Here is a 24,912-nt window from a genome sequence, read left to right on the forward strand (position 1 = left end):
AACCGCGTGTACTGTACCAGGTTAACAACTCATCTTTGGGTAGAGACTGTCAATATTATCCATCTGAGCACAGCGTGACTTCATTGGACCGGCGGCGTCTGTGTGTGTGTGTGTGTGTCTAGTGTTTTTTCTGTGTTAGTGGGCGGGGCCGCAGGTTTCAAATCTCCCGGGTTTGCGCGCGTAACTACTGGCGAGGCTTGTGTTTCGTGGCTGCGTCATCGCGAAACACCTAATGACTCTTTATCAAGGCGACTCGTTTGAAGCACTATGAGTCGACTCTTTTATAGATGAATCAATAGTTTTAAACACTGTACACTTACAGATTTAAGCCTTAGCTGGATATTTCACTTCACTTAGAGCTGTGTTACACACTACATGGAAGGGCATTTTCAAAAACCCATAATATGGGCTCTTTAATACCATTGATGATGCTCAGTGATATTTGATGATAGTCAGAGAGATGCAGTGAATATGCTGCCCGTTTTCCTTCAGTATGATGCACAAGATATAGTGCTCTGTAATTCTTTTATTTTTAATTATAAATGCAGGGTGTCCACAAGGTCATAAATAGTATTAAAAGTTGATCAATCAATTATGAGAAAATTAAGGCCTTTTAAAAGTTGTTAAAAAGCCTTAATCACATTTTTACGAGTTTTGTTCAAGCGTTGTCCAAAGTGTTTGATACCAAAAAAGTATAAATATATTTATTTTCCTCCTAATATTAAAAACAGCGTTCTCGATCTACGCGAGCGAGTCCGGCTAAGCTTCTCTGTCTGGGTGATGTCACATAATTTCCGACAAACGCGGGAAGGTGATATGACGCTCTCCACATGTAGCAAAACCATAGAGCGAAACATACGGCAAAATGGGAAAATGTAAGTTTAGGTACTCCTGATTGGAGAAAGACGAGTTTAAACAGTTCCTGAAGCCTGTCACTAAAAACAACCGTGTAATTTTATTATTTCAAGCTTTTGTTTCTTTCGAGCTTATCTGAGTTCTGTTGCATGGTTGTGCTCCATTGATTTATTTAACTACAACTACTTTTTTAAGTTGAAGTTTTTAATACTGATTAGAGCTTGAAGTGGCGATAAGGTCTTAAAATATTCTGAGAAGGTCTTTAAAAAGTCCTTAAAAGGTATTGAAATGACCTTTTAGGATTCCTGCAAATACCCTGAAATGATGACTTTTTGTTATGTAATTGATCATTTTCATGCCTTCATGAGCTTGCTTAATTCTAATGTTTCATTTAAAGGTTTAGGGTCGGTAAAGATTTTTAATTCTTGTGCACTAAAACTACATTTACTTGACCCAAAATAGAGCAGTACAGTAATTATTACAATTTAAAACTACTATTTTTTTTATTTAATATTTTAGTCATTTAAATAGCCTTTCAGCAGCCATTATTCCTCTCTTCAGTGTCACATGATCCCTTTAATACAAAAATATCATTTTAATATAATTTTCTTCTTTTTTTCTACTTCTAAATGTCGAGGAAAGTTCTTTAAAAATATTCTTTGATGAACAGACCATTTAATAGAGCAGAACAGATTTAAACAGATAATTTTTGTAACATTATGAATGTATTTACTTTCACTTTTGATCAGTTTAATGCACAATAGGCATGTGTATATTTGTGCTAAAGTCAGTCAAAGGGCATTTTTGGCTAAATATATTCATGTGTCTTTATACTCACAGTGGGGTTGTGGTGGTATGTGGCTTCCTGTTTGAGTGTCATAGAGCCATCAACCTCATCTTGATCACTCTCGCTCCAGTAATCTTAACAAAAAAATGAAGAAATCAGAATGACGTACATAACATCATCGTTTATGATCATCAAACTATGCTTTCCCAAAGCTATGATCAGGCCAGTCATTACACTGTAAAAATGATTCACTGAATTTACAATTTTTAAAGGTAAAGGTTTGCAAACTTTATACGGTCTGAATTTAAACAAATTAAATTTAGTAATGTTCAACTTAATTTGCTTGTTTAAACTGAGCTTATAAAGGCCCAATCCCAATTCTACCCCTTAGCCCTTCCCCTTATCCCTAACCCTTGTTTTGCGTATTCACATGAAGGGGTAGGGCAGTCCCAATTGTCTTTAGGCGTAGGGCTAAGGGGAAGGGCTAGATAGCAACAATTTGTTTGCAACAATTTGCAATGAACCATTTTTATCAGTGTGCTCAAAACTATACTCAATGAAATCAGAGCACTATTAGCTTATGATATAACAGGACATGATCTCACCTTCATCAGGACGTGGTACTGGATCATCAGGCGTGTAGCCAATAGCAGCCAAACCTAAACGATTCATCCATCTGAAACAAGAAATAAGTGTGAAAATGAGGAAATAGGGTAGTGGGCTGATGTCTGCTGAAGGGGCTCTGACACCACTTACCTGTTCATCTCCTCTAAATGATCTGTAGCAAAAAAGAAACTCTTAATTTTGGGGTGGCATGCTTTGAAGGCACTGAAACAAAGAAGGAAAGAGAGAAACCGAGATCTTCAGACACAAATAGATTACACTTAATCGCAGCGTGAGTCTTTGTGTGTGTTTATAAAAGAGAGATCAGCAGTTCTGCAGTGACCCAGATTCCACTAGCCGATAGGTTTTACACGCAGACCCGCCCAACAAACCAGCAAGCCCAACACAACAGAGACAGGGTTATTGTTGTCTTTTAACACTCACTGTTTCCTCCTGCATTCGATCGCTCTGTCTATCCGAAACTCTGGCAAACTGATGAAGCCTTCTGCTTTCTCATCCTGAACAAAGAAAAAAAACAGCACGATTAATCATAATGTTGGCATAGAGGATAGTATAAATGCACAGATGTGTTTTTTATCATCTTTAAAACAATGAAATGAACAGGAGAAATACATTTTAAGGCAAAACTATAAAAAAACGAAATATCACACCAGGTTTGTTAGCTTTTGACCTGGCCATCAATGAAGACAGGGAGTACTGAACTGCTGATAATTGTGTAATTTCCAATAATAGTAGAAATAAAAGCTTATGCTAACACTGAAAGCATAAATTACCAGCCTCTATTCAAAGCTACGTATATCTCCTCCATGCCAGAACAGAGTCTGCAATGTGTCCTGACATAAGACACCATTTTGGAGCGTTAGATAGTGGCTGCTGTTAGCATTGAGCTCATTTGTAAAAGAAACTACATGGGCTAAATACTTTATGAAAGTAACAAAGTACTTTATTATTTTAACAAAACAAACAAAAACAAACCTGACTTGACCAGAATCATTTTTCACAGCCTTTGCATTCTTTTGATTCCATAATGAAAGAAAAACATGATTTATTTTTCCATCATAGCAGTTTTCAAGTCTGTCTTTGTTTTCTTATTTCCTTTTCCAGTGCCATGGTGTTCGTTTAAAAGCAATGTAAGGTTGCAGTTACATGAAAGTGATTGGGTTGGTGTGCACATTTATATGTCATAAGCTTCAAATCGGATTTGATCTTTTGATGTGTGCTCAATTCAGGAATATACAGAGTTTCCCTGCCATCCTCTCACTTTTTTGGTTTTAAAAAATAGACTTAATATCTCTCTATTTTGGGTATGAACAAGGAGATAAAGAGCATATAAGCTTGTTTCTGTTCTGTCTATAATTATGAAGCAGATGAAATGGAATAGAGTTGAAAGTGGTGCTATAGCATTGCCCCATGCCCCAGACAATGAGTGGAAGGGCAACAGTCATTTATGACAAAAGTGTGTTCCAAGCATCATGCATCATTACGCCATTTCAACATCACTGCACATTTCCAGATTTAGTTTTCAAATTCATGGTCAACATTTACTTATTGATTTGAACTGGTTTAAACTAGTGATGCACTGAATTTTTGGTTTTTGGCCAAAAGAGAAAAACAACCTAAAATATGTGAAAAGGGTTATACTGCACTGCACTACACACTGTTCAGTAGGCATGAGACAATAACTGGTTTCAATGTTTACCGGGGTTTAGAAAAGTCAAGGTTAAACCAAGGTCATATCTGTTTTTTGTTATACCTTACCTGGTATACAGTTTTTTTGTTTTTACATGTTTTTTTTTTTTGTTTTTTACTATTTTTTTTGTTTTTTAGGGCAACAGTATCTCCAGCAAAAAATTACCCTCCACATCAAAAGCTACTGGTCAAAATTATTTTAAATGTTTCCTCAAATAACATATATATTATGTTCAATGGGGGAAAGTTATTGTTTTTCATCCAGACATTTCAAAAGAACATATTTTAGAGCAGTAATCACAATACTGTGAAATTGTGATTTTATTTTATTTTTTTTGTCCAAGGTTATCACATCGTCACAATCTTATACCGACACATGCCTAGTGTTAAGTGTGCTGGTTTCACTCTCCTTTTAGGCCATAGACACCACACAGTGTGAAGCGGCTTTCATACTGGATGCATAATAAACAATTCATCCAGAATTTTTGGTTTAGATTTCAGTCCAGAATTTACATTTCAACGCATCCCTAGTTTAAACCATTATTTACAACATAAACGATTTAATTAGATTAAGCCAATTCATTCTAACTGGTTTGGTTAAAGGGATTTAAAAATCATCATTGAATCATTTGCTAATCCTCTACTTTGCAAACCAGAGTTTCTTTATTCTGTTAAACACAAAGGAAGATATAATGAAGTGTTGGGAAAAAATCCAAAATCTATTTTAGTTCATACTATGGATGTCTTGTTTTGTGTTCAACAGAAGAAAGACATTTATGAAAGTTTAGAATCACTCACACGGAGTAAGAAAGTAGTGAGGAAATTAAAAAATATATATGAAATATGAGTTTTCCTAACTGGGGTGCTAGTCTGTTCACAAACTGATTATTATGTAAATTTAGCTAGTGAATTTTAAATGGACAATATTGGACATGCACCCTCACAGATCAACACAAGGGAAAGGAACAATGTTTGCTTACATTCTGATTGGTGTACCAGTACAGGTTGGAGTCTTTAAGAACAAACCAGTACTTCTTCCATTTCTGAGTAAAGTAGCCTGTGGCGTCCTTCTTTTTCCATAGCCAGCCTTCACAGTCGCCATGACCCAGATCTTTGCAGGCAATACGCCTCCTGCTGGCACTACTGAGGGAACCTACACACACACACAGCATATAAAATGATAAGAATATACGAGACAGGCAATGTCTTGGTATTCTTCAGGACAAACACTGCTCAGTTTAATACAAGTAAAGATCCTGTTTATCTAATCATCATACCTTTGCTTTTCTTCTTGGGCTTAGTCCTCAGAGAGGCATAATGTACAGACTAGAGAGAGGAGAGGATGGATGATTAAAAAAATAAATAACATATGTTTTGGTTCAGAAGACTTCATACTGTGTCATTTTCATAACCAAAACCTGTAAGGATTTCAATAAAGTTATTATGAATTTCTGCTGCAGAAAAGCACATGCACCAAATAAGTAATCTAAAATTAAAAATATAACAATATAAAAAAGAATATTCTATATTAAGGAATGAATTTAATAGATAACAACATAAACATAAAAAATATTTTAAAACATAACCAAAACAGTTGTATTATGCTGAATATATACCTTAGGATGTAAGTTAAAACCTTAATAATATAATGATTCAATAACACAATATGTTTTATTGTCAAATTGCAAATAAAGATTCTCCAAGAAATATTTTTCTCCAAAGAGAAAATTGATAATTTAAGTGAATTTATCTTTACTGTACTGTCCCAGTTTTTCAACTCATCAATTCTGTTTTCAATACCACTACTGATGCAGTAACTGTACTGATGATTTACCTTCCTCATTGATGCCCCTGCTTGTCTGTCAAGTCCTGAACTGGCATATCTTTAGAGAGAAAAAGAGATAGAATTAGACAAATTTGGAAAAGCAGAGACTGTGAGACAAGAGAGAAATAGTAATTTTAAATGGGTGTTTATGATTGCATTTACAAAACAATGATAATGTAAAATGACATATGATGGGGAAAGTATTGGATCTGATGATATGTTTGCTCACTGACAAAGAAATGATTAGTCCATAATTGTAATGGTAGGGTTATTTTAACTTTAGACAGAATAACAAAAAAAAAAAAAAAACATTTAAAAAAAACGGCATGTCTGAAGTTTGAAATTGATCATCTGAATAAGTTGTGCTCCGATGAGACCAAAATCAAGCTCTTTGACATCATTCTAATTCACCATGCTTTGGAGAAGGAGGAATGAACTCCAAAAACACCAGCTGGCAACCATGGAGGTGGAAACATTGAGGGGACAGGGTCTGCAGCGCACCAAAGATATGAAGGATGGGGCTATGTACTGTCAGATCTGGGGTGAGAACCATTAATAATGGGTTGTGGGTGGGTATTTCTGCATGACAATAACCCAAAACACATAACCAAGGCAACAAAGGATTGACTCAAGAAGAAGCACTTCAAGGTTTTGCAGTGGCCAAGATCCAATAGAAAATCTGTAGAGGGAGCTAAAAGTTTGAATTACCAAACGTCAGCCTCAAAACCTTAATGACTTAAAGATCTGCCAAGAGGAGTGGGACAAAATCCTTCCTGAGATGCTAGTGGCCAACTACAAGAAATGCATGGCCTCTGTGATTTGCAAACTACTGTAAGAATCTGAAGTCGTGTTTTGCGAAGGGGTCAAATACTTATTTCACTCATCAAAATAATAATTGGTTCAACTTTTTTGAAATGCATTTTTGTTGCTATTCTGTCTCTCACAGTTAAAATAACTACCATTACAATTATAGACTGATCATTTCTTTGTCAGTGGGCATACAAAATCAGCAGGGGATCAAAGACTCAAAGCCAGGTGGTGGACAGGATGCTGGTGTTTGAGGTTATCTTCATACCTAATTCTAAGTGAAGCTCTACCACCGCTGTTATTCTCACAGACACACCCTTATACACACAAGACTTACACACCCTTTTTACACAATTACACACAACTATAGAGTAAAAACTAAACCTCAACTCTCTTTTGTATTGATCTCTGTATCCATACTAATGAAACAGATCCTTCTGTTTTTAGACTGAAACTGTAATCAATCCTATCAAATTTGCAGCCAAGTAATTTCTTTTCCTTATTTTTTTAAATCAGGAAGAGTTAATTAAGATGGTCAAATCTTATTAGTGTGTAAACCAATGAACATCAATCTCCTCTAAATGGTCATTTTGATCCTGGGATGACCACTCTAAAGAACAGGACAAATTAATCATGACAGAATTAAACTACCAAATGTCTCGTTCTAAAACTCTTTAATATGATGTACAAATCAGCTTTGTATTCAAAATCTTGGCCAGTCCAGTGTCCGGTAATAATGGCAAATAAGGGCATGGGTAATAATGGCTGAAAAGGTGGCTGGGATGTCCTTTGGCACAAGAAAGCACATGAACATGCCTGTTTAAAATTGAACATCTGAATAAGTTGCGGTCTGATGAAAATTAAATTAAACTACTAAATGTTTGCAACAATAGCTAGTCCAGTATCAGGTAATAATGGCAAGTAAGTGCAAAGCAAAACTAATAAAAGTTAATCGTGACACAAAAAGCACTAATGATAAGAATAAATATGGGGAAATCCACAGAACATATGCTTTAAATAGCACCTTCACATCTGGTTGTTTAGCACCTGCCGCTCTGAAAATCTTACTAAATGAGCCTTGTGATGGGAACGAGTGGCTGAAGGTTATCGAGTTCAGTCAAAATGATTTGTTGCCAAACTGCAGGGCAGATCATTTTGTGTATGTGTCACAATATGTAATGCTGAGTATGCAAAGTGTCATATAGTGAAAACCACATTCGACCCAACAGCTTTTCCAACACCGTTATGTGCGAGCACTTGCTCATAATTTAGTGACAAGTATAAAAGGGGAATAATGTGAAAAGAGTATTTACAATCAATTCCTTAAGAACAATAAATCAAAATCAAATCAAATAACAGGCAACAACATAAAAAAGATAATATAACTTAAAAATGATAATTGTGCTTGATGGTTAACTCACGGTGATTAAGTGATTCAACAAAATGTTTAAATAAAACAAAAGCTGTCATTATGACTTTCACACTTTGGCACACTATTCCATTGTGTTTGGCAATGTGAGCACTTGCAATCCTTTTGGAAAGACCTAATATGTGTAATCTAAAACTATTGGTAAAGAAAACCCTGTTTGCCCTAAAATTTGTATTCTTGGTCTTTTCTCACCTGCCTTATCTCTAAAGACATGTGAACAGAAGTCTATAAATCTTGTCTATTGCATGCGAAGCGCCATTCACTGGAAAAGTATTCATGGTCCATCTTGTCACTCTGGATTAAGGAAATATCTTGTATAGCAATGGAAAGACTGACTTAATCAAACAAATGCACATATTTTACAAGATATCGGACTACTTCCTTCATTTTTTTAAATAGGATTGGACTGACCGTTTAGTAATCCCAAACAATGTGACCGTGTTAATGTGCAGTGTTTGTCATATATATATATATTTACTTTATTTACTTTATTTTTTTACAAAATTGCCATTATTATTATTATTACTATTTTATTTGTATTTATTTAATTATTTATTTTTTTGCATGTGTATATATTTTGTTTATGACATTGTCAGGATAGGGTGGGTGTTCTTTGATTGGTATTTGGTTACTGATACAGTATGTATGTATCACATTTTTTTGAAACAATAAAAGTATCTAAAAAAAATGTAAAAGCTGTCCTTAGGATGGTAATTTCACCACTTATATGCAGGGTATCCGCGGGGTGTTAAAGTCTTAAAATGTCTTAAATCTCAAAAGCAAACTTTTAGGCCTTAAAAAGTCTTAAATCTACAGAATTATTGTGTTCTATGTATTGTGTTGTATGTAAATCTTTTTTTTTAACGGGTCCTAATTTTCCTGTTCACGTATAGCCAATCTGGCCATTAATCTGTACAATCACCAACAATCCATCAATAAAACTAAATGTTTTATTTACAATTAGCATTTAGTTACTTTCCTTACAGGAGCAAAAGTTCTCCATTTATTTACTGCTGGGAATACTGACCTGACCTTTATTTTTTATTATTGAATTATTATTATTGTATTAATAAATGTAATAAATTATAATGTTTTTTCGATTGGGCAAGTGAAAATCTTTTTCAAGTTGGATATTTAAAAAATTCTTAGCATTTAGCCCTGTAGAAGTCTAAAATTTCATTCATAATGGTCTTAAGAAGTCTTAAATTTAACTTGCATGCAGAAATGCTGTATATGTGATGTGTATCCTTGAAAGAGTCGTGTTATAGTTTCTGTATTGTTTATTCAGTTTAATTTAAGGCAGATATGAAATTTACTCACCGATCAGCATCTGCTCGAAGTGTGTCTGCAGCTCTCTGTGTCAATGAACAGAATGACAGAGAGAGAAAAAGAGACAAAGAGGAAGAACAATTTGAATTTCCTGTTGTTATGAAACAAACGATTGAAGCAGAGACGCTTGCGTGTGCAAATGACAATGCACAATCACATGACAATACAGACCAAATGTATGCCACGAGGGACTATTGAAACGTTTTTATTAAGGAACGTCTGAACGTTTATGTACAATCTCAAGTTTTAAACAACACTATCTGAGGAAGGATGTCGACCCGCAATCAGACAATCCAATTATGCAATGGTGTGAGAGTAGACACATCTTTAAACACTCACATGGTAGTGTGGCATTGTGTTTGAGTCAGGCACGGGGAAGGGCAGCCCCTCAGGGGGGCCTGTGTCAAGACGCACAGGTGGAGCGAGCATTGAGGGGCTGATTGGAAAACTGGGACTGCTTGGATTCCGGCTCTTTTTCCTGGATCGCCTGCTTGTGTCACGTTGAGAAAACTCTGCCTCCTCCTGGATCAACAGGATTCTGTCATCACTTAGAAACCGCAAGAGGGAGGAATCAGAATCTGATGGGGAAAGACAGAAAACAAACACAAAGTCACATACTGGGGGAAAGAGAACTTGTTACAGAAAATGCTCATTTTTCAAGTAGCAGCCACAGCATGAACTACTCTGACACCTTCCTGTGTTTGTGAGGTTTCAGAGGTTTATTTCCCCTAAAGGAGGTTTGATTTCTATTTTTATCTGTGCCGTTGTCACCTACGCATTTTCTGTTCTATTCTTAGAGCCGTATTTCCACAAAAAAAGAAACAAGGACATAATAAATGAGTCATTTCGTATGTTTGCTGGTAACTTTTCCCCACTCACATCCTAAAAGGTGGCCGTTGTCACCGATAATGATGTGATGTTTCACACATTGAGATAACATACTTTTTAAATTCAATTAGTGAACAGTATCAGCTGAAATGAGATTTCATCAGCTTCAGTAATATGTTCATTCTTACCATTTTCCAATGAAGAAATAGTAGTTATAGCATTACAGGGCACCTATTTTTCCCCTTTTTCAAGATTTAAAATAAGTATTTTGTGTCTCTAGAACAGGGGTCACCAAACTTGTTCCTGGAGGGCCGGTGTCCTGCAGATTTTAGCTCCAACCCTAATCAAACACACCTGAATGAACTAATCAGGGTCTTACTAGGTATACTTGAAACACCCAGTCAGGTGTGTTGAGGCAAGTTGGAGCTAAACCCTGCAGGGACACCGGCAAGATTGGTGACCCCTGCTCTAGAATGTGTCTGTAAAGTTTTAGCTCAAAACACCCGTTTCTGCTCTGAACACCTTGTAGCTGTTTTGGTTGCCTGTAACTTTAATGCTAGTTAATGCACCCTGCCCACCGTTCCCACATGCCTGTGAGAGTGTGCCTCAGTCTCCGGATGCGTAAGATAAACAGCACAGTGACAGACATGAAGGAAGCAGATCTCGTGTAACGTTTGTGTAACTTTCCCAATGATTATTGAATGTATTTGTTGAAAGAAGATTGAAGCGTCTGTGGTGATGAAGACAGTAAAATCATTGTAATTCATCACAATCATGCACTCTTTTAGAAACGTTTTAAACTTGTAAAACTCATTGTTGATCACATTTGATGATGATTGATGATCACAGCGAGCTCAACAGATCTTTTAATCCCAATTGCTTTGAGCACGTCCTGTCTTGTTGATATGATTATATACGCATTATTACGGAAACATGTTAATATGCGGCTGTCAATCAATTCGGTGGGCGGGGAAACCGCACTCCTACGTCACGTTGCAGTGGGCCTAAAAATGGGAGGGATTTGGATCCTATTTGAACTTCAGGAAATAAAAAAAGAGACTTCTTGTCTTTATATCACTCCAATATGACTGTGGACAGACTATACCTACACACAGTTCTGTCCAAACAGCTTTCAAAAGATGATTTTCATCATAGGTGCCCTTTAAGTGAATGTAAAATCTACAATAGTAGTCAAAAGGCTGCAAGTAGCATAAAATATAAGTTAATATTTCAAACAAGCAAATCCTTTAATAAACTTTGCTGTGGGGAAATAATCTTGTTTAATTGTTATATAAAAATGTTTTAATTGATATGTTTTAACGAAAGATAGTAGTCAACATCAATAAAGTGTTGCGTAAATAAAAAATTAATTCAAAAATACCAAAAAAATCTAATTTAAACAACATCTAGAAAGAAAAGTTCGCAAAATTAAGGCAGCTGTAGTCTAAGTGAATGTTTTATATTGAGGTTGATTTGTAGAAATGATATAGTAATCGTTCTTGATGCGAATGAGTTTTCTGCTGTAAATAGTTGTTTGCAGTTTCTCCAGGTTTCTGAAACTAAGGTGGTTTCTTTAAAGTGTACGGTACTTCCTGCTGTTGGTTGCAAAGTTTACTAGAACAAAGTCACCACCTTTCAAGTTTGCTTTCTGTGCTTTTGATGCAGTGAAATGCCTGAAAATGCACTGAAATGTCAGTTATATAATGTTTTGACATTTAAGTTCTTGAGATGCTTTCATGTGAAAGCAACTTACAAGCAATGTTGATAAACGTCTGTAGGTTTTACTTACCAAGAACAAGAGTGTTCTTGACTACACAGTAAAATTTCATGTTTTTTAGATTTCCTACTGATATTGTAAGGATCAGAGATGAACATTTATGTTAGCCTAACATTACTGACACTGAGCTTTAAACCTAAAATCCTCATAGAGGTCAACATCTGTCCTTATTTATTTATTTTTTTTACTTTATTGTTTTTTAGACAGTCAAACAAAACGACTTACAAATTTGGTCCAACAAACAATCACACATCAATTGACAATAAAACATGCATTATACAAGCAATCCATACAGAAGTATAGTGATAATACATTAATAAAATAATTTTAAAAAATTTATAAAAAGGAAACAAATAATAAAATAGATATAATAATAAATAAAAAACAAAACATTCATCTTCTGTTTTGTTATCTAGATTAGTCTAATCCTCTTCAATTTAACTATTTCTTGCAGAGTTTGTTTTTAAAATAACCCATGAAAGGTTGCCAGATTTTATAGAATTTATCTTTCTTTTTTAGGGAGAATCTAATTTTCTCCAGTTCCAAATGTTTCATTACATCCCTCATTAGATGTATATAGGAGCAGCTTTCTGTTTCCAGTTTAATAATATTAACCTTTGTGCTAGTAGACAGACAAATGGAACTATATTTTGTTCTGTACTGTTTTTAGCTGTTTTTAGTTATCTCGAAAACAGTGATGCCTAGAACTGCGATACAGGGATCTAAATCTATTGCAGACAATTTTGCGATTAAAATTAAAAAATAATATAATTGCGATTTTAAAAAAAAAAATAATAATAAAAAAAAAAAATAAATATATATATATATATATATATATATATATATATATATATATATATATATATATATATATATATATATAAGCAAAAATAATGTCCTTCAATATGGTCAGCGGCCGTTATCCTTGAACCAATCTCCATCATTGTAAGCTGCTTGCTTTTCTGCCTGATCCATTGCTTCGTTTGTTAGATGTTTGCTCCTACTTTCTTTTGCAGTCTGAAGTGCGTCAAAGACACAAATCGCCCAATTTTTTTGTTTTACATGACAAAAGTCATGTAAAACAAAAAAAAAAAACATGCAAACTGAAATAAATCTAATTTGATTATTTGCTTTGGAATTGGATGTTTTATAAGATTATTTAAATTTTTTGCGATTTTATTTTGCATTTAATCCAGAATTTTGCAGGATTGTAAAAATTTGCGACTGTTTGTTGATTTTTGCGTTGGATTCAGTGATCGCAGAATTGCAAAAAACTAGAGGGTCTGATTTAGAAAACACACATGCATTGTTAAGGGCATTTTGCTTTAGTAAGTGGTTACAGACTGGACCATCTGGCCAATCAAAGCAGACTAGCCTTCTCAGACAAGAGGGGTTAGTATGAATAAATAAATTGAGACTAAAAAATTCAATGATTTTACATGCACATTCTGAGAAAATGGAAGTGTTTTTAGACATTATGGTTGAACAGCTCAAAAAACAGAACTGGAAATTTTTACATCTCAATAAAGGGCCAGTTTACATGAATCTTAAGTACAAATTGGAGTAAAGTATTGTAGTACATAAAATGTAAAATCATCACCTCTGCTTCCTCTTTTATAAACTCCAGATTCTTGAGGCTCTGCCAACCATTCAGTTCCCATGGAAACCTGTCGGAGGTCACCTACAGGCAGAGACATACAACCATTGAGTGTGTGTGTGTGCGCGCATTTCAGACCATCCGACATCTCTTCTCTTGCTGTGTATTAGTGCACACGGTAGCGCAACTGCAACATATTAAATGGCTGAGATTTGCAGTTTAAAGCCGGAACTCCCAAGTGGATTAATCTCCTGTAATGCACTGCTATGTTCAGCTTTAAAAAATGGCCATCCAGGGATGATGTAAGATGTCCATTGTGTAACATGGCATAAGCACACTAGAATTTAAAAATGTATGGTTGGAAAGCGTGCAGCATTTCATACATTATTTAAACAGATGTGGTTTACTGTACAGAATGTCATATAGAGACTTGTGTAGACAAACAATGTTATTTTAAATCGTGCTGCTTGTGAATTGTGACAGAACAGCTAAATGAGAAAATCCATGTTAAAAGTTAGCAACAAATAATATATAGTTGAAGTCAAAAGTATTTGCCCTCATCTGATTTTTTTATTTTTATTTTTTTAATATATATTTCCCAAGTGATGTTTAAAGGAGCAAGGACATTTTCACAGTATTTGCGATATTATTATTTTTTTCTGGAAAAAATGTTATTTCTTTTAGTTTGACTGGGAGAAAAGCAGTTTAAAAAATTTTTTCAAACAATTTTAAGGTTAAAGGTGCAGTAGGTGATCTGCCAAAATGCTGTTTAGCATAATATCTTTGAAACACAGTCCCACCTCTGCCGTCCAAAGTCATGCATCCCCAAAGGTAGACAACCCACTAGATCATGTCTTTCGCCAGTTAGAAAACTTTATAGTACTTTAAAAAAAATACAATTCCAATCAAAATTATATTTAGTGCATTTTCAGCTGTGCAGCAAGCAAAACTTGTCATAATGTGCAGTATTTCATGTATGCAAAGATCGCTGGTCTCACTCTCTCACACGCCTTATCCTAAAGTGACTACTGTATGATTAGTGGTTGGCCGGTGGTGTGCAGGAATTATACTTAATACTAAGCCATACCTGCATGCTATTTCAGACCGAATATTCAAAAGAGCATGGTAAACTATATAGGGAGCGCATCACATGTTGTCATTGTTCAGAAATGAACCGATATGAATATAAAACCAACTTCACCTCAGTAAAGCAGGCCAGGGTATTACTGATGTTTTGTTTATAAACTAAATAGAAATCTACATTTATTGATGCTGTAAAAGGTCCCTTACGAAATTCAAAACAGTCACATCAATCTTTCGCTGGAAGATTTCAGTAGCTTAACAACACTTTAGTGCATATAACCTATTCATAAAACAACACCATCTACAAAAGCTTTGCATGACTAAAACATAACATTACCTGTCTAAGTAATACTTCAGCCATGGTGTCATACTCCAGCCTGCAAAACTAACTCCAATATTTATTCAGGATTTAAAAGTTTTGATTCAGCATTTGTTTTTAGCGCTGCCACTCTCTCGTGTACACGTCATGTACGCGGCACGCGCAAATGGTGGATCTGCATGAACGGCTGCACAGATGTACAAATCTACATTTGTTGACAGACAGTTTGGGCTACTTTATCAGAATTATGGGAAATGTCGGCCTGAATTTTTAATTGGACAAACAATTTTTAGTCTTATGCCTTACCCAGAATATAAAAATACATATAAATACATTTAGATCATGTACTTTAATTTATACTATTGGAATTTGAAAAGACTTTCAACCAGCACAACAAAAAATGTTTCTGAAGACAATCACATATACTGCACCTTTAATATTATTTGCCCTTTTAAGAAATGCATATTTTTTTCAATTGGCAACAGAACAAACCACTGTTATCCAATGACTTGGCTAATTATCCTAACTTTAACCTAATTAACCTAGTTACACCTTTAAATTACACTTTAACCTGAATACTAGTAATAAGTAGTAAAATATTATGTACTGTCACCATGGCAAAGAGAAAATAAATTAGTTATTAAAACTATTATGTTTAAAAAATGTGTTGAAAAATGTAAAAAAAAAAAAAATTGTAAATATTTTTAAGAGAATTACAATTTTACAGGAAAGCTAATAATATTTACTTCAACTGTAAGTCTAAAAAATTGAATTAAAAATACAGGAATCCAAAACATCTTGATCACATCAAGTATTTCACTGATTGTGAAAAACAAACATAAACATAATTAGAGTCTAAAAGCATTCACTGTGTGATGAAGCCAATAATCCAGTAATTGAAGAATGTAATAAGAAGTTAAATCACACAAGCAAGAGTGAGTGCACACATAAGGATTTTATAGTTCAAGAAACAACTAGTTAAGATTGAGGGAGTAATATTTCAGACACAGTGTTAGACTTTTGTCTACATGCTTAGACAGACATTGTTTCATTAATTGTTGTAATTGAAGAATCTACTCTAAGATAATGAAGAGCAATTTTTAGCAATATTACACACACTACTAATATACAGTATAGAAAACACCTTAAAGAGAGCCATATGTAGGAGAGATATATTTAAAATTATTGATTTGAATATAATGTTACAACTGATACAATATCATGATATTATTATAGGACTTTGGGTTCCACTTTATATTAGGTAGCCTTAACTAATATGTACTTAATAATTTGTTACAATTTACCTATTGTCTAAATACATGTTGTTACATGGTACTTAGGTTTGATTAAATGCATGCATGTAATTACATCTGTCATAAATTAATGCAATTACACTGTTGACTATCTTCAAACCATAACCCACCGTTATACCTACCCATACCACCAAACCTGTCTCTAACCCTACCCAGAAGTGTTCAGCTGTACACAGAAAGTACATTGTATTAATTTTTTATGTAAGTACATAGTACTTAGGGACACTTAATATAAAGTAGGACCGGACTTTATTTATTTTTTTAAATGAATCTTAGAAATTTCTCTAAAATCTCTCAAACTTAGAAAACCAAAAATAATAACTACCAGCAAATCACTTCAATCTATTCACTTAGAGTAAAACATATAATATACATAAATTAAACATAAATTGGATTGTTTACAGAATATGAATGTGAATAATATTTATCTGAATTCTTCATTTGCTCCATATTTGTAATGTGCATTATAGTTACACTTACTGTGAGTTGGGGTCCGGTCTCTGCGTCGCAGTCCAGTATTTCTCCCAGATTCTTCTTCCAGGAGGGGAAAATATTGGCCCCCCAGTACCTCCTGTTCTACGTAATACCCTGGAGAATCTGAACCAAACACACCGAAGCCACCCCGATCCAGATCCTCCTCTCTAACAGAGTGAGAACAGAAGCAGAAATCGGTTACATCAACATACCTGAACAGACTGAACAGGTGTTGAGTACATTTTATACGTTTAACATTTAAATACCTGTGTCCATAGACAGGGGACAGAATAAAAACATCATGTCCTCCTGGTGTGTCCACCCCAGGTGAGAGTCCCACTGACCCCAGTGTGCTGGGTGGGGTGGGAGAACCACTGCATGGGCTTGTGGACAAAGGCTGTCAAGCAGAAACACAAAAAAATCACCTCACCATAAAGTTAATATAAGTTATGATGTAATAAATGATTTAACAAACAAATATTTTACATTTATCGTAATATTGCAATTGTTTTAATTCTGAAAGCGTTTGCTGCTATTGAAGCCTATTATAATATAATTTGAATGTCCTTTTATCTCAAGTTATGAAAGACAAAAATGACATTCTTTGTTGTTTTATATTTATGGTGTAAGTTGAGTAATATGGCACAAGAAATGTTATTCTGAATATCAAAGCATATTATCACAAATATAGTTATCACAAGTGTGATATTTATTGTAAACAAAAGTTAACACTACGTGAGCTAAAGTTTTTAAATGTAATTTTTATTTTTGGCCAATAAAAATACTTCAAACAGATCAGGGGTCAGGAGTGCATAGGTAAAAATGTAGCCTAGTCGCAACGTAAAGGTACACTTAATTACAACTTATAGTAAATAGTAGTTATATAATAGTAAATGCACTACTAAATAGTTTTGCGTTCCACCTCTGAACTTAGTTTAAACATAACTTTACGTTCCAACAAAATATTTACGGAAGTCTCAACCCATGTATATTGAAAGAAAAGACATGACAATGACTACGTTTACTTGGTAATCAGTAATCAAATTACTTTAATTTGATTAAGATAATAATATGATTAAAGTGTTTACATGAGTAGCGTGTAACATGAGAGTTTCGAATGTTCCTTTCATGATGCCGTTTTACATCTTAAAGCACATAATTCGATTAACGTCTTTGCGTCACCACGCTATCCACATTTCCTCCGGAGTTTCATGTAATTTTGGGTGTTTTATTTTTCATTTGTCAACTTTAACTGCTGTTTGGCACTTTCACTTTCATTCAGGAACATTTCATGCATGCCCCCCATGATAAACGAGATGCAAGTATGCTGGACGAGTGTTGTTTTATTGGAAATTAAAACCGCACGCCGAATGGTAAAAAAAAACTCTGCATTTGGTGATGCAGGTGTCTGTGGTCCTTCACGGGGTGCAGAGAAAAGTGTCAAACAGCCAAGTGTGTATGGACTATCCTGTCGCAAAATGCAGTGAAAATCTTACATGACGGTAATAGTTTGATTGGGGTGTTTACATGTCTGTACTGCACTTCAGTTATGCAAATAAAATCGGCATACTCCACGTCTTAATTCAATTTGTGTTTACTACGATTATGACTTTTACATGGTAGACTCTTAATCAGCGTGTTGTCTTAATCATATTAAAATCAGATTATTGGGGTGCATTTAAATGTCCTCAGTGAGATTAGATTACATTGATGAGCTTGTGATTGATGATAATAATGAACGACAAGTTCTCTTCCTTCATCTCCCTCTGCTCAAAGCATTTTGCAATTAATTTTGTTTTTCGTGTCCTTCCAAATCTCACATTTTCTTTCTGATTTGAGTAAAACAAGTTTAATTTTCTTCCAAGGATTGTTTCATTATGTTTGTATCCATCAATTACTATGATAATTTCTCTATGACTCAATTTTTTACCGGTTCATTTACTCTTCCATGTGTAGGCTATTATATTAATTTCAAGTTTAATATTTTGATGTTGATAACTTGTTCATTTTCAGTTCATGCGCATGTCAAGCTATTTTACAGTTTCACAAGGAAAATGAGAAGCCTTCTGATTGGGTATTATTTCAGTTAATTCAACTACGTATTACCTTATGGGAAGCTTACGACTGACTAAATACATTCTGCCTTATGTACATGTGGTATAAGTACAAACTTAGTAACAAACTAGCTAGTAGTTAGTTATTAAGCCTCTAGTGTGGACTTTTCATTCCAGTTTAAACAAGAGCTTATGAAGAACTGGTGCAACCCTACCCTGGAGAAGAAAATCCCTGTTCAAATGGATGTAATGTTTGCCAGTCTGAACACAAAGTGAGAATTAACAGTCTTTTCACCACTAAAATGTTATTTTAATCACATCCACTGTTTTTGGAGGAGTTGAATGAGCGAGTGATTCAGTGATCCACTCATAAAGGTCGCTTTCTTTGTTCATAAATAAATCAGCTGTTTAAAATGAATCATGAAAGAATGATTCAATGAACCACCCATTAAGAACAAATGCAACTGACGCTAGGTCACATGATGATGATAACGTTGTGGGCGTAGTACATCTGAATTCCAATCATATTCAATTCAATTCACCTTTATTTGTATAGCACTTTTACAATGTAGATTGTGTCAAAGCAGCTTCACATAGAAGATTAAAATGAATTGAAACAGTGTCAGTTCAGTTTTCAGAGTTTAAGTTCAGTTCAGTTTAGCTCAGTTTAGTGTGGTTTAATATTCACTACTGAGAGTCCAAACACTGAAGAGCAAATCCATCTATGCGCAGCTCTACAGGTCCCGAACCATGCAAGCCAGTGGCGAGGAAAAAACTTCACCAATTGGCGAAAGTGAAAAATTAAAAAACCTCGAGAGAAACCAGGCTCAGTTGGGCATGACCATTTCTCCTGTGGCCAAAAGTCTTGTGCAGAGCTGGAGTCTAGGCGCCGGAGGCTGGAGACCACTCATATTCACACTTCAATAGTCAACACTTGAAGTGGATCAGAAACGGTTATTTAAAAAAAAAAATCTAAGAATAGGTGTTGTCAACAGTTTTAGGATAACTTTGCTGAAAGGTTTTGGTCCATTTGAAATGTTTACTGTATATATAAAGATAATGGTTGTAAAATAAGTTGAAATTCAAATGTGTTCATCTATTTAGACAGTCACTCGCCTCCATGATCTATTGGCAGGCAGGGTACACTAAAATGTATTTTAAAATAAAATACCAAATATCTTCATTTTAGGTGTATCAAAATAATCTACAAAATACAACAGCCTCAACAGGAAGGAAGATAAAATACTGTATTCTGTATTTTGAAAATACTACAAAATAGTTTAACAAGGGAGCATGACATTTCTTCACAAACCTTCCATCAATTAGACTTATTTGATCAATCCCTTAAACTGACTTAGTGAAGTAAACTGTTTAATAGCAAACATGACTAGTAGAATTACTATCATCTCTGTACAATGATTTTTCATCCTCGTAATATTTTAAAAGGTTGTTAAATAAAGAGTGATGTAAATGTTTTTGTTCACAGAATTTTTCAGAAATCTAGTTTTTTTTTTTTTTTAAATCAATTCTTTTCTCTTCAAATCTTACAATAAAAACTGTATTAGGAGCTTTTGATTATTAAATAATTGTGTTTTATATGTTGACATCTTAAGGCTTACATCTTTCCTCTTCATTAACTCTACAGTGGACCTACGGATCAACTACTGGCGTTTGTAACAGCCAATGAAGTATTGTAGGAATCGCCACTGTAGGACTTATTTTTATGTTGTTTGTTTTCACGACAAACATTTGGCATCAGCAATCCATTCAAAACTATTATTTGTACATTAGTCTCTTTCTCCTAAGAGTTTTTCAATTCTTCTTTAAATGGAAGAGTCATTAACATCCAAAGCACCAATCAGAGGGTGCATTTTATGTCTTGATGTAGATTTGATGTAGATGAAGTATTTTAAAATATTAAGTACAAAATATTAAGTGTCACGGTGGCGCAGTGGGTAGCACAATCACCTCACAGCAAAAAGGCCGCTGATTCAAGCCTCAGCTGGGTATTGGCGTTTCTGTGTGGAGTTTGCCTGTTCTCCCCTTGTTCGCGTTAGCTTCCTCCGGGTGCTCCGGTTCCCCCATAGTCCAAAGACATGTGGTACAGGTGAATTGGGTAAGCTAAATTGACCGTAGTGTGTGTGAATGAGTGTGTATGGATGTTTCCCAGTGATGGGTTGCAGCTAGAAGGGCATCCGTTGTGTAAAACATATGCTGGATAAGTTGGCGGTTCATTCCACTGTGGCGAACCCGGATTAATAAAGGGACTAAGCCGAAAAGAAAATGAATGAATGAATGAAAATTAAGCTGTTTTTACAAACCCTGTCGAATACAAATGACAAAATACTATTTTGTATTTGAAATACATGTATCCTAAATACTGCCTATCCCTGCTGGCAGGTTTAATATAATTTAATCATCCATGACAGACCCAAACCAGCCAAGACTGCTGTAAAAACATACCAAAATACTCTTTAATTATTCCTACACATATTGAATTTTTGATTAATATTCCACACCACTAAGTAAAGCATTGGCATTATTACATTAAAATAAAGGAAATTAATCACCAGACAGAATGTTCAGACAGAAAATTCCATGTTCTCGTGATGCGTAGTGAGAGTTCTTAGGCTTTTATCATATTATACATGTACAGTATGCTAGCCTTGTGCAGATAGTTTCACTAAAGCGATCAGTTCAACTCGCTCACGTTTAAAGACCTTTGACTATCAGAGCATTGTGTGTTTCAGAAACGATGATAGTGTTGCCCATAGCAACCATGGGCGCTGCACCCATCAGTTAGCAATGAGGAAAAGCATAGCAACAAGCAGCAGGCAGGAGAAGCATGTACATAAACACACCACTCGCCGTTTTATTGCATGTAAAAATTGAAGTCCTTCTGTTCTTCAGTAATTTCATCTGATTGTGCATGTGTCAGTTATTAATGTTAGCTGTCTTCATGGAATAAGTCTAGAGATATGTTATTTTGAATTCCTATAGTTTAATCATGGAGAAAGGGTGTAAAATCTTGCGGCGTGGCTCTGGCCTTCGTTGATGAGTGAGCGTCCAGTGTGTCGTGACTGTGGACACATGTGCAGCTTTAACTGCATCTGTCTGATACTCGTATCCAGAGCAACCTCAGAACTCCGGCTGCCATGGCAACAAGCCGTACGGAACCCATTCACTGCTTGGAGACACTCTCAAACACACACACACCCTCACTACACACTGAAATACTCTATCTTTGTGGGGACTTCCCATAAACAGAATTGTTTTTGTACTGTGCCCCTCCTACCTCCAAACCCAACCCTCACAGAAAACATTCTGCATGGTTATAGCTTCATGCTGTATGATTTATGAGCTGTTTTCCTCATGGGGACCAAAACAATGCCCCTACAAGATTGAAAAATTACTGGTATTGTTTTAATATACTTGTGGGGACTATTTAGTAATGAATACCAGTACACAATCGTGCACACTACATGTTAAATGGATTCACTTGAACAAACACATTGAACTATCATCACACACCTGCAGGGCGAGTGGTTTCCAGCGGGCGTTCTTGAGCAGTGCAGGAGTAGAGCCCAGAGTGTTCTGAGGCCTCTTCTTCAGTGTGAGGATCACACCACTCGGGTCCTCACGGAGACAGTTGACCAGATTCTTCAACTGCCAGCCCACCTAAAAGATGAATCATTTTAAATAATATTATAAAACAAGTTTGGCCATGTTTTAAATCATAAGGATTTTCTCAAATTTGTAATTTTATTATATATTTGAGGAACTTTTTGTATTTTCTTTAAATTTATATTAATTAATTTTAATATTTTTTATTAATAATTTTTTTATTACTTTTATATGACTTTTATTTGCATTTTAATAGTTTGAGACTAGATAATAATAAGTCCTTACACTTATATATTGCGTTTAAGACACTCAAAGCGCTTTACACATTTTTTGGGGAATCTCCTCATCCACCACTAGAGTGCAGCATCCACCGGGATGACATAACGGCAGCCTTATTGCGCCAGACTGCACACCACACACATGTTGATTGGTGGAGAGGAGACAGACTGATGAAGCTAATTATGATATGGGGATGGACAGAGGCCAGTGGGCAAGTTTGGCCAGGATGCCAGGGTTAAACCCCTACTCTTTTTCGAAGACATCTTGGGAATTTTATTGACCACTGTTTAACATCTCATCTGAACGTCTCGTATGAAAGACAGCTGAGCATAGAATATACTCAATATCAATTGGGGCATCAATATAATGGGGCATTAGGACCCACACAAGCTGCAGGTTGAGCACCCTCTGTTGGCCTCACTAACACCACTTCCGACAGCAACCTAGCTTTACCATGTGGTCTCCCATCCAGGTACTGACCGGGCACAGCCCTGCTTAGCTTCAGTGGGTGACCATGTAAGAGTTGCAGAGAGTTAGCTGCTGACTGTTTAGGAAATTGTTTAAGAAATAATGTACTTCACTTACTTTGTTTATTTACAGAAAAAAGGCATAAGGTGCAGGAAGAGGCAAAAAGCCCCAAAGGCGTATTTAGAGCCTCTACCTAAATAATAATAATAAAAAGACAATGACAAATCAATTGCATTACAACAAATGTTAAATTACAGCTACAAGTCAATAATAATACACACAAATGAAATTACAAAATCACATACAGCCATAAAATAAAATGTAATCATAGATACGAGAATATAGACAGAGTTAAGTCTGTAAAATAACAGAAAAAGTATTGGCAGTTTGTTACCAGGTTTTTGTAGCGTCATTTACAACACAAATTCTATATCACTATTCTATAGATCTATTCTATATCAAGGAAAGATCAAGGTCCCATGATGCAGTTCAAATGCATAAATATGTGACAAAAACATGAATCGCCAAATATGGAAAACTTCTTATTTACAAACATTTTTACAGTGTATTTTCTTTTGACATCTGACTATATGTGTCTGCAAGTGTGTTTATAGTTAGCTGGTGATGTTAATATTTATCTGTGTTTAGTTTTTTGGTCTTCTGGATGTATTTAGAGGCTCATGTTGAAGTTAAAATTAAAAAAAGAATTCAATTTTGTAAAAGAAAATGACGTCTTTAAGCAAACGTCAGTGTTTAGTGTGAGCTCCCATGAACACAACTTGTGATTCCATACAATAACAACAACTAATGTAATATCTAAAACCTTTGCATAGTATGAAAGCACACAATTTACTTGCATTTACTATACTTTCTTTGTAAATAATATCACTTCTCTTGATTTAATTTGATGTATAATATATTAAACACATTTCTTTTTTAATTATAATACAAACTTTATGTACAGAAGTAAGAATTTATGTAAGAATTTTATATGTACAGATTTTTATATAAGAATTTGTGTCTTACAGTGTTGAATTTTGAAAATGTGCATTCCTTTTAAAAGATTATCAAAACCATGTCACATTGCAGAGGAAAATAGGATGTATCCTAAATATGTCTATATCCTATGATATATTTCTTTGTTTTATAAACGTATATCATTTCTTGACTAAATATAGATCATTAGTATACACTACCTGACAAAAGTATTGTCGCCTATCCAAGTTTTAGAAACAACGAATCATAACTTGACTTCTATGTTGATCATTTGGGATCAGAGGTGGTTTATATGAAAGGCAAAATAAAATATCATGCCTTGATTTTTAATGATTTAATTAGGACAGTAAGGTCTGACTTTGCTTAGACAAAAGTCTTGTCACTTAACAGAAATAATGTACAGTATAGAATATAAAGCCATGGTGCAGTGGAAAAAGAATTGATATTGTGTATGACTCTCATGAGCTTGTAGGACTGCATACATACCGTACATCTCTGCAATGACTCAAATAACTTATTAATAAAGTCATCTGGAATGGTAAAGAAAGCATTTTTGCAGGACTCCCAGAGTTCATCAATATTCTTTGGATTCATCTTCATTGCCTCCTCCATCTTACCCCAGACATGCTCAATAATATTCATATATGTTGACTGGGCTGGCCAATCCTGGAGCTGTCCTTTTGGAGGAATGCTATCCTGCTGAAGAATTTGCCCTCTCCTGTGGTTTGTAATGTAATGGGCAGCACAAATGTCTT

At 34.9% G+C, this 24,912-nt stretch overlaps 1 protein-coding gene across 1 annotated transcript in view; it reads right to left on the reverse strand.

Annotated features, from left to right (window-relative positions):
- Positions 1-24,912, reverse strand: part of si:ch211-26b3.4 (connector enhancer of kinase suppressor of ras 2) — a 78,999-nt gene that overhangs the window by 8,009 nt on the left and 46,078 nt on the right. Inside the window, exons 9-21 of the mRNA XM_056457642.1 lie at positions 22,322-22,468; positions 17,003-17,133; positions 16,743-16,903; positions 13,551-13,631; positions 9,685-9,923; positions 9,337-9,371; positions 5,790-5,838; positions 5,233-5,281; positions 4,936-5,108; positions 2,690-2,763; positions 2,399-2,470; positions 2,248-2,318; positions 1,694-1,776 (exon numbers count right to left, since the gene is read on the reverse strand). Coding sequence (XP_056313617.1) covers positions 1,694-1,776; positions 2,248-2,318; positions 2,399-2,470; positions 2,690-2,763; positions 4,936-5,108; positions 5,233-5,281; positions 5,790-5,838; positions 9,337-9,371; positions 9,685-9,923; positions 13,551-13,631; positions 16,743-16,903; positions 17,003-17,133; positions 22,322-22,468 — 1,365 coding nt within the window. The remainder of the gene's footprint in view (positions 1-1,693; positions 1,777-2,247; positions 2,319-2,398; positions 2,471-2,689; positions 2,764-4,935; positions 5,109-5,232; positions 5,282-5,789; positions 5,839-9,336; positions 9,372-9,684; positions 9,924-13,550; positions 13,632-16,742; positions 16,904-17,002; positions 17,134-22,321; positions 22,469-24,912) is intronic.

Source organism: Danio aesculapii, chromosome 5 (genome assembly GCF_903798145.1).
Source record: "Danio aesculapii chromosome 5, fDanAes4.1, whole genome shotgun sequence".
Lineage (NCBI taxonomy): Eukaryota > Metazoa > Chordata > Actinopteri > Cypriniformes > Danionidae > Danio > Danio aesculapii.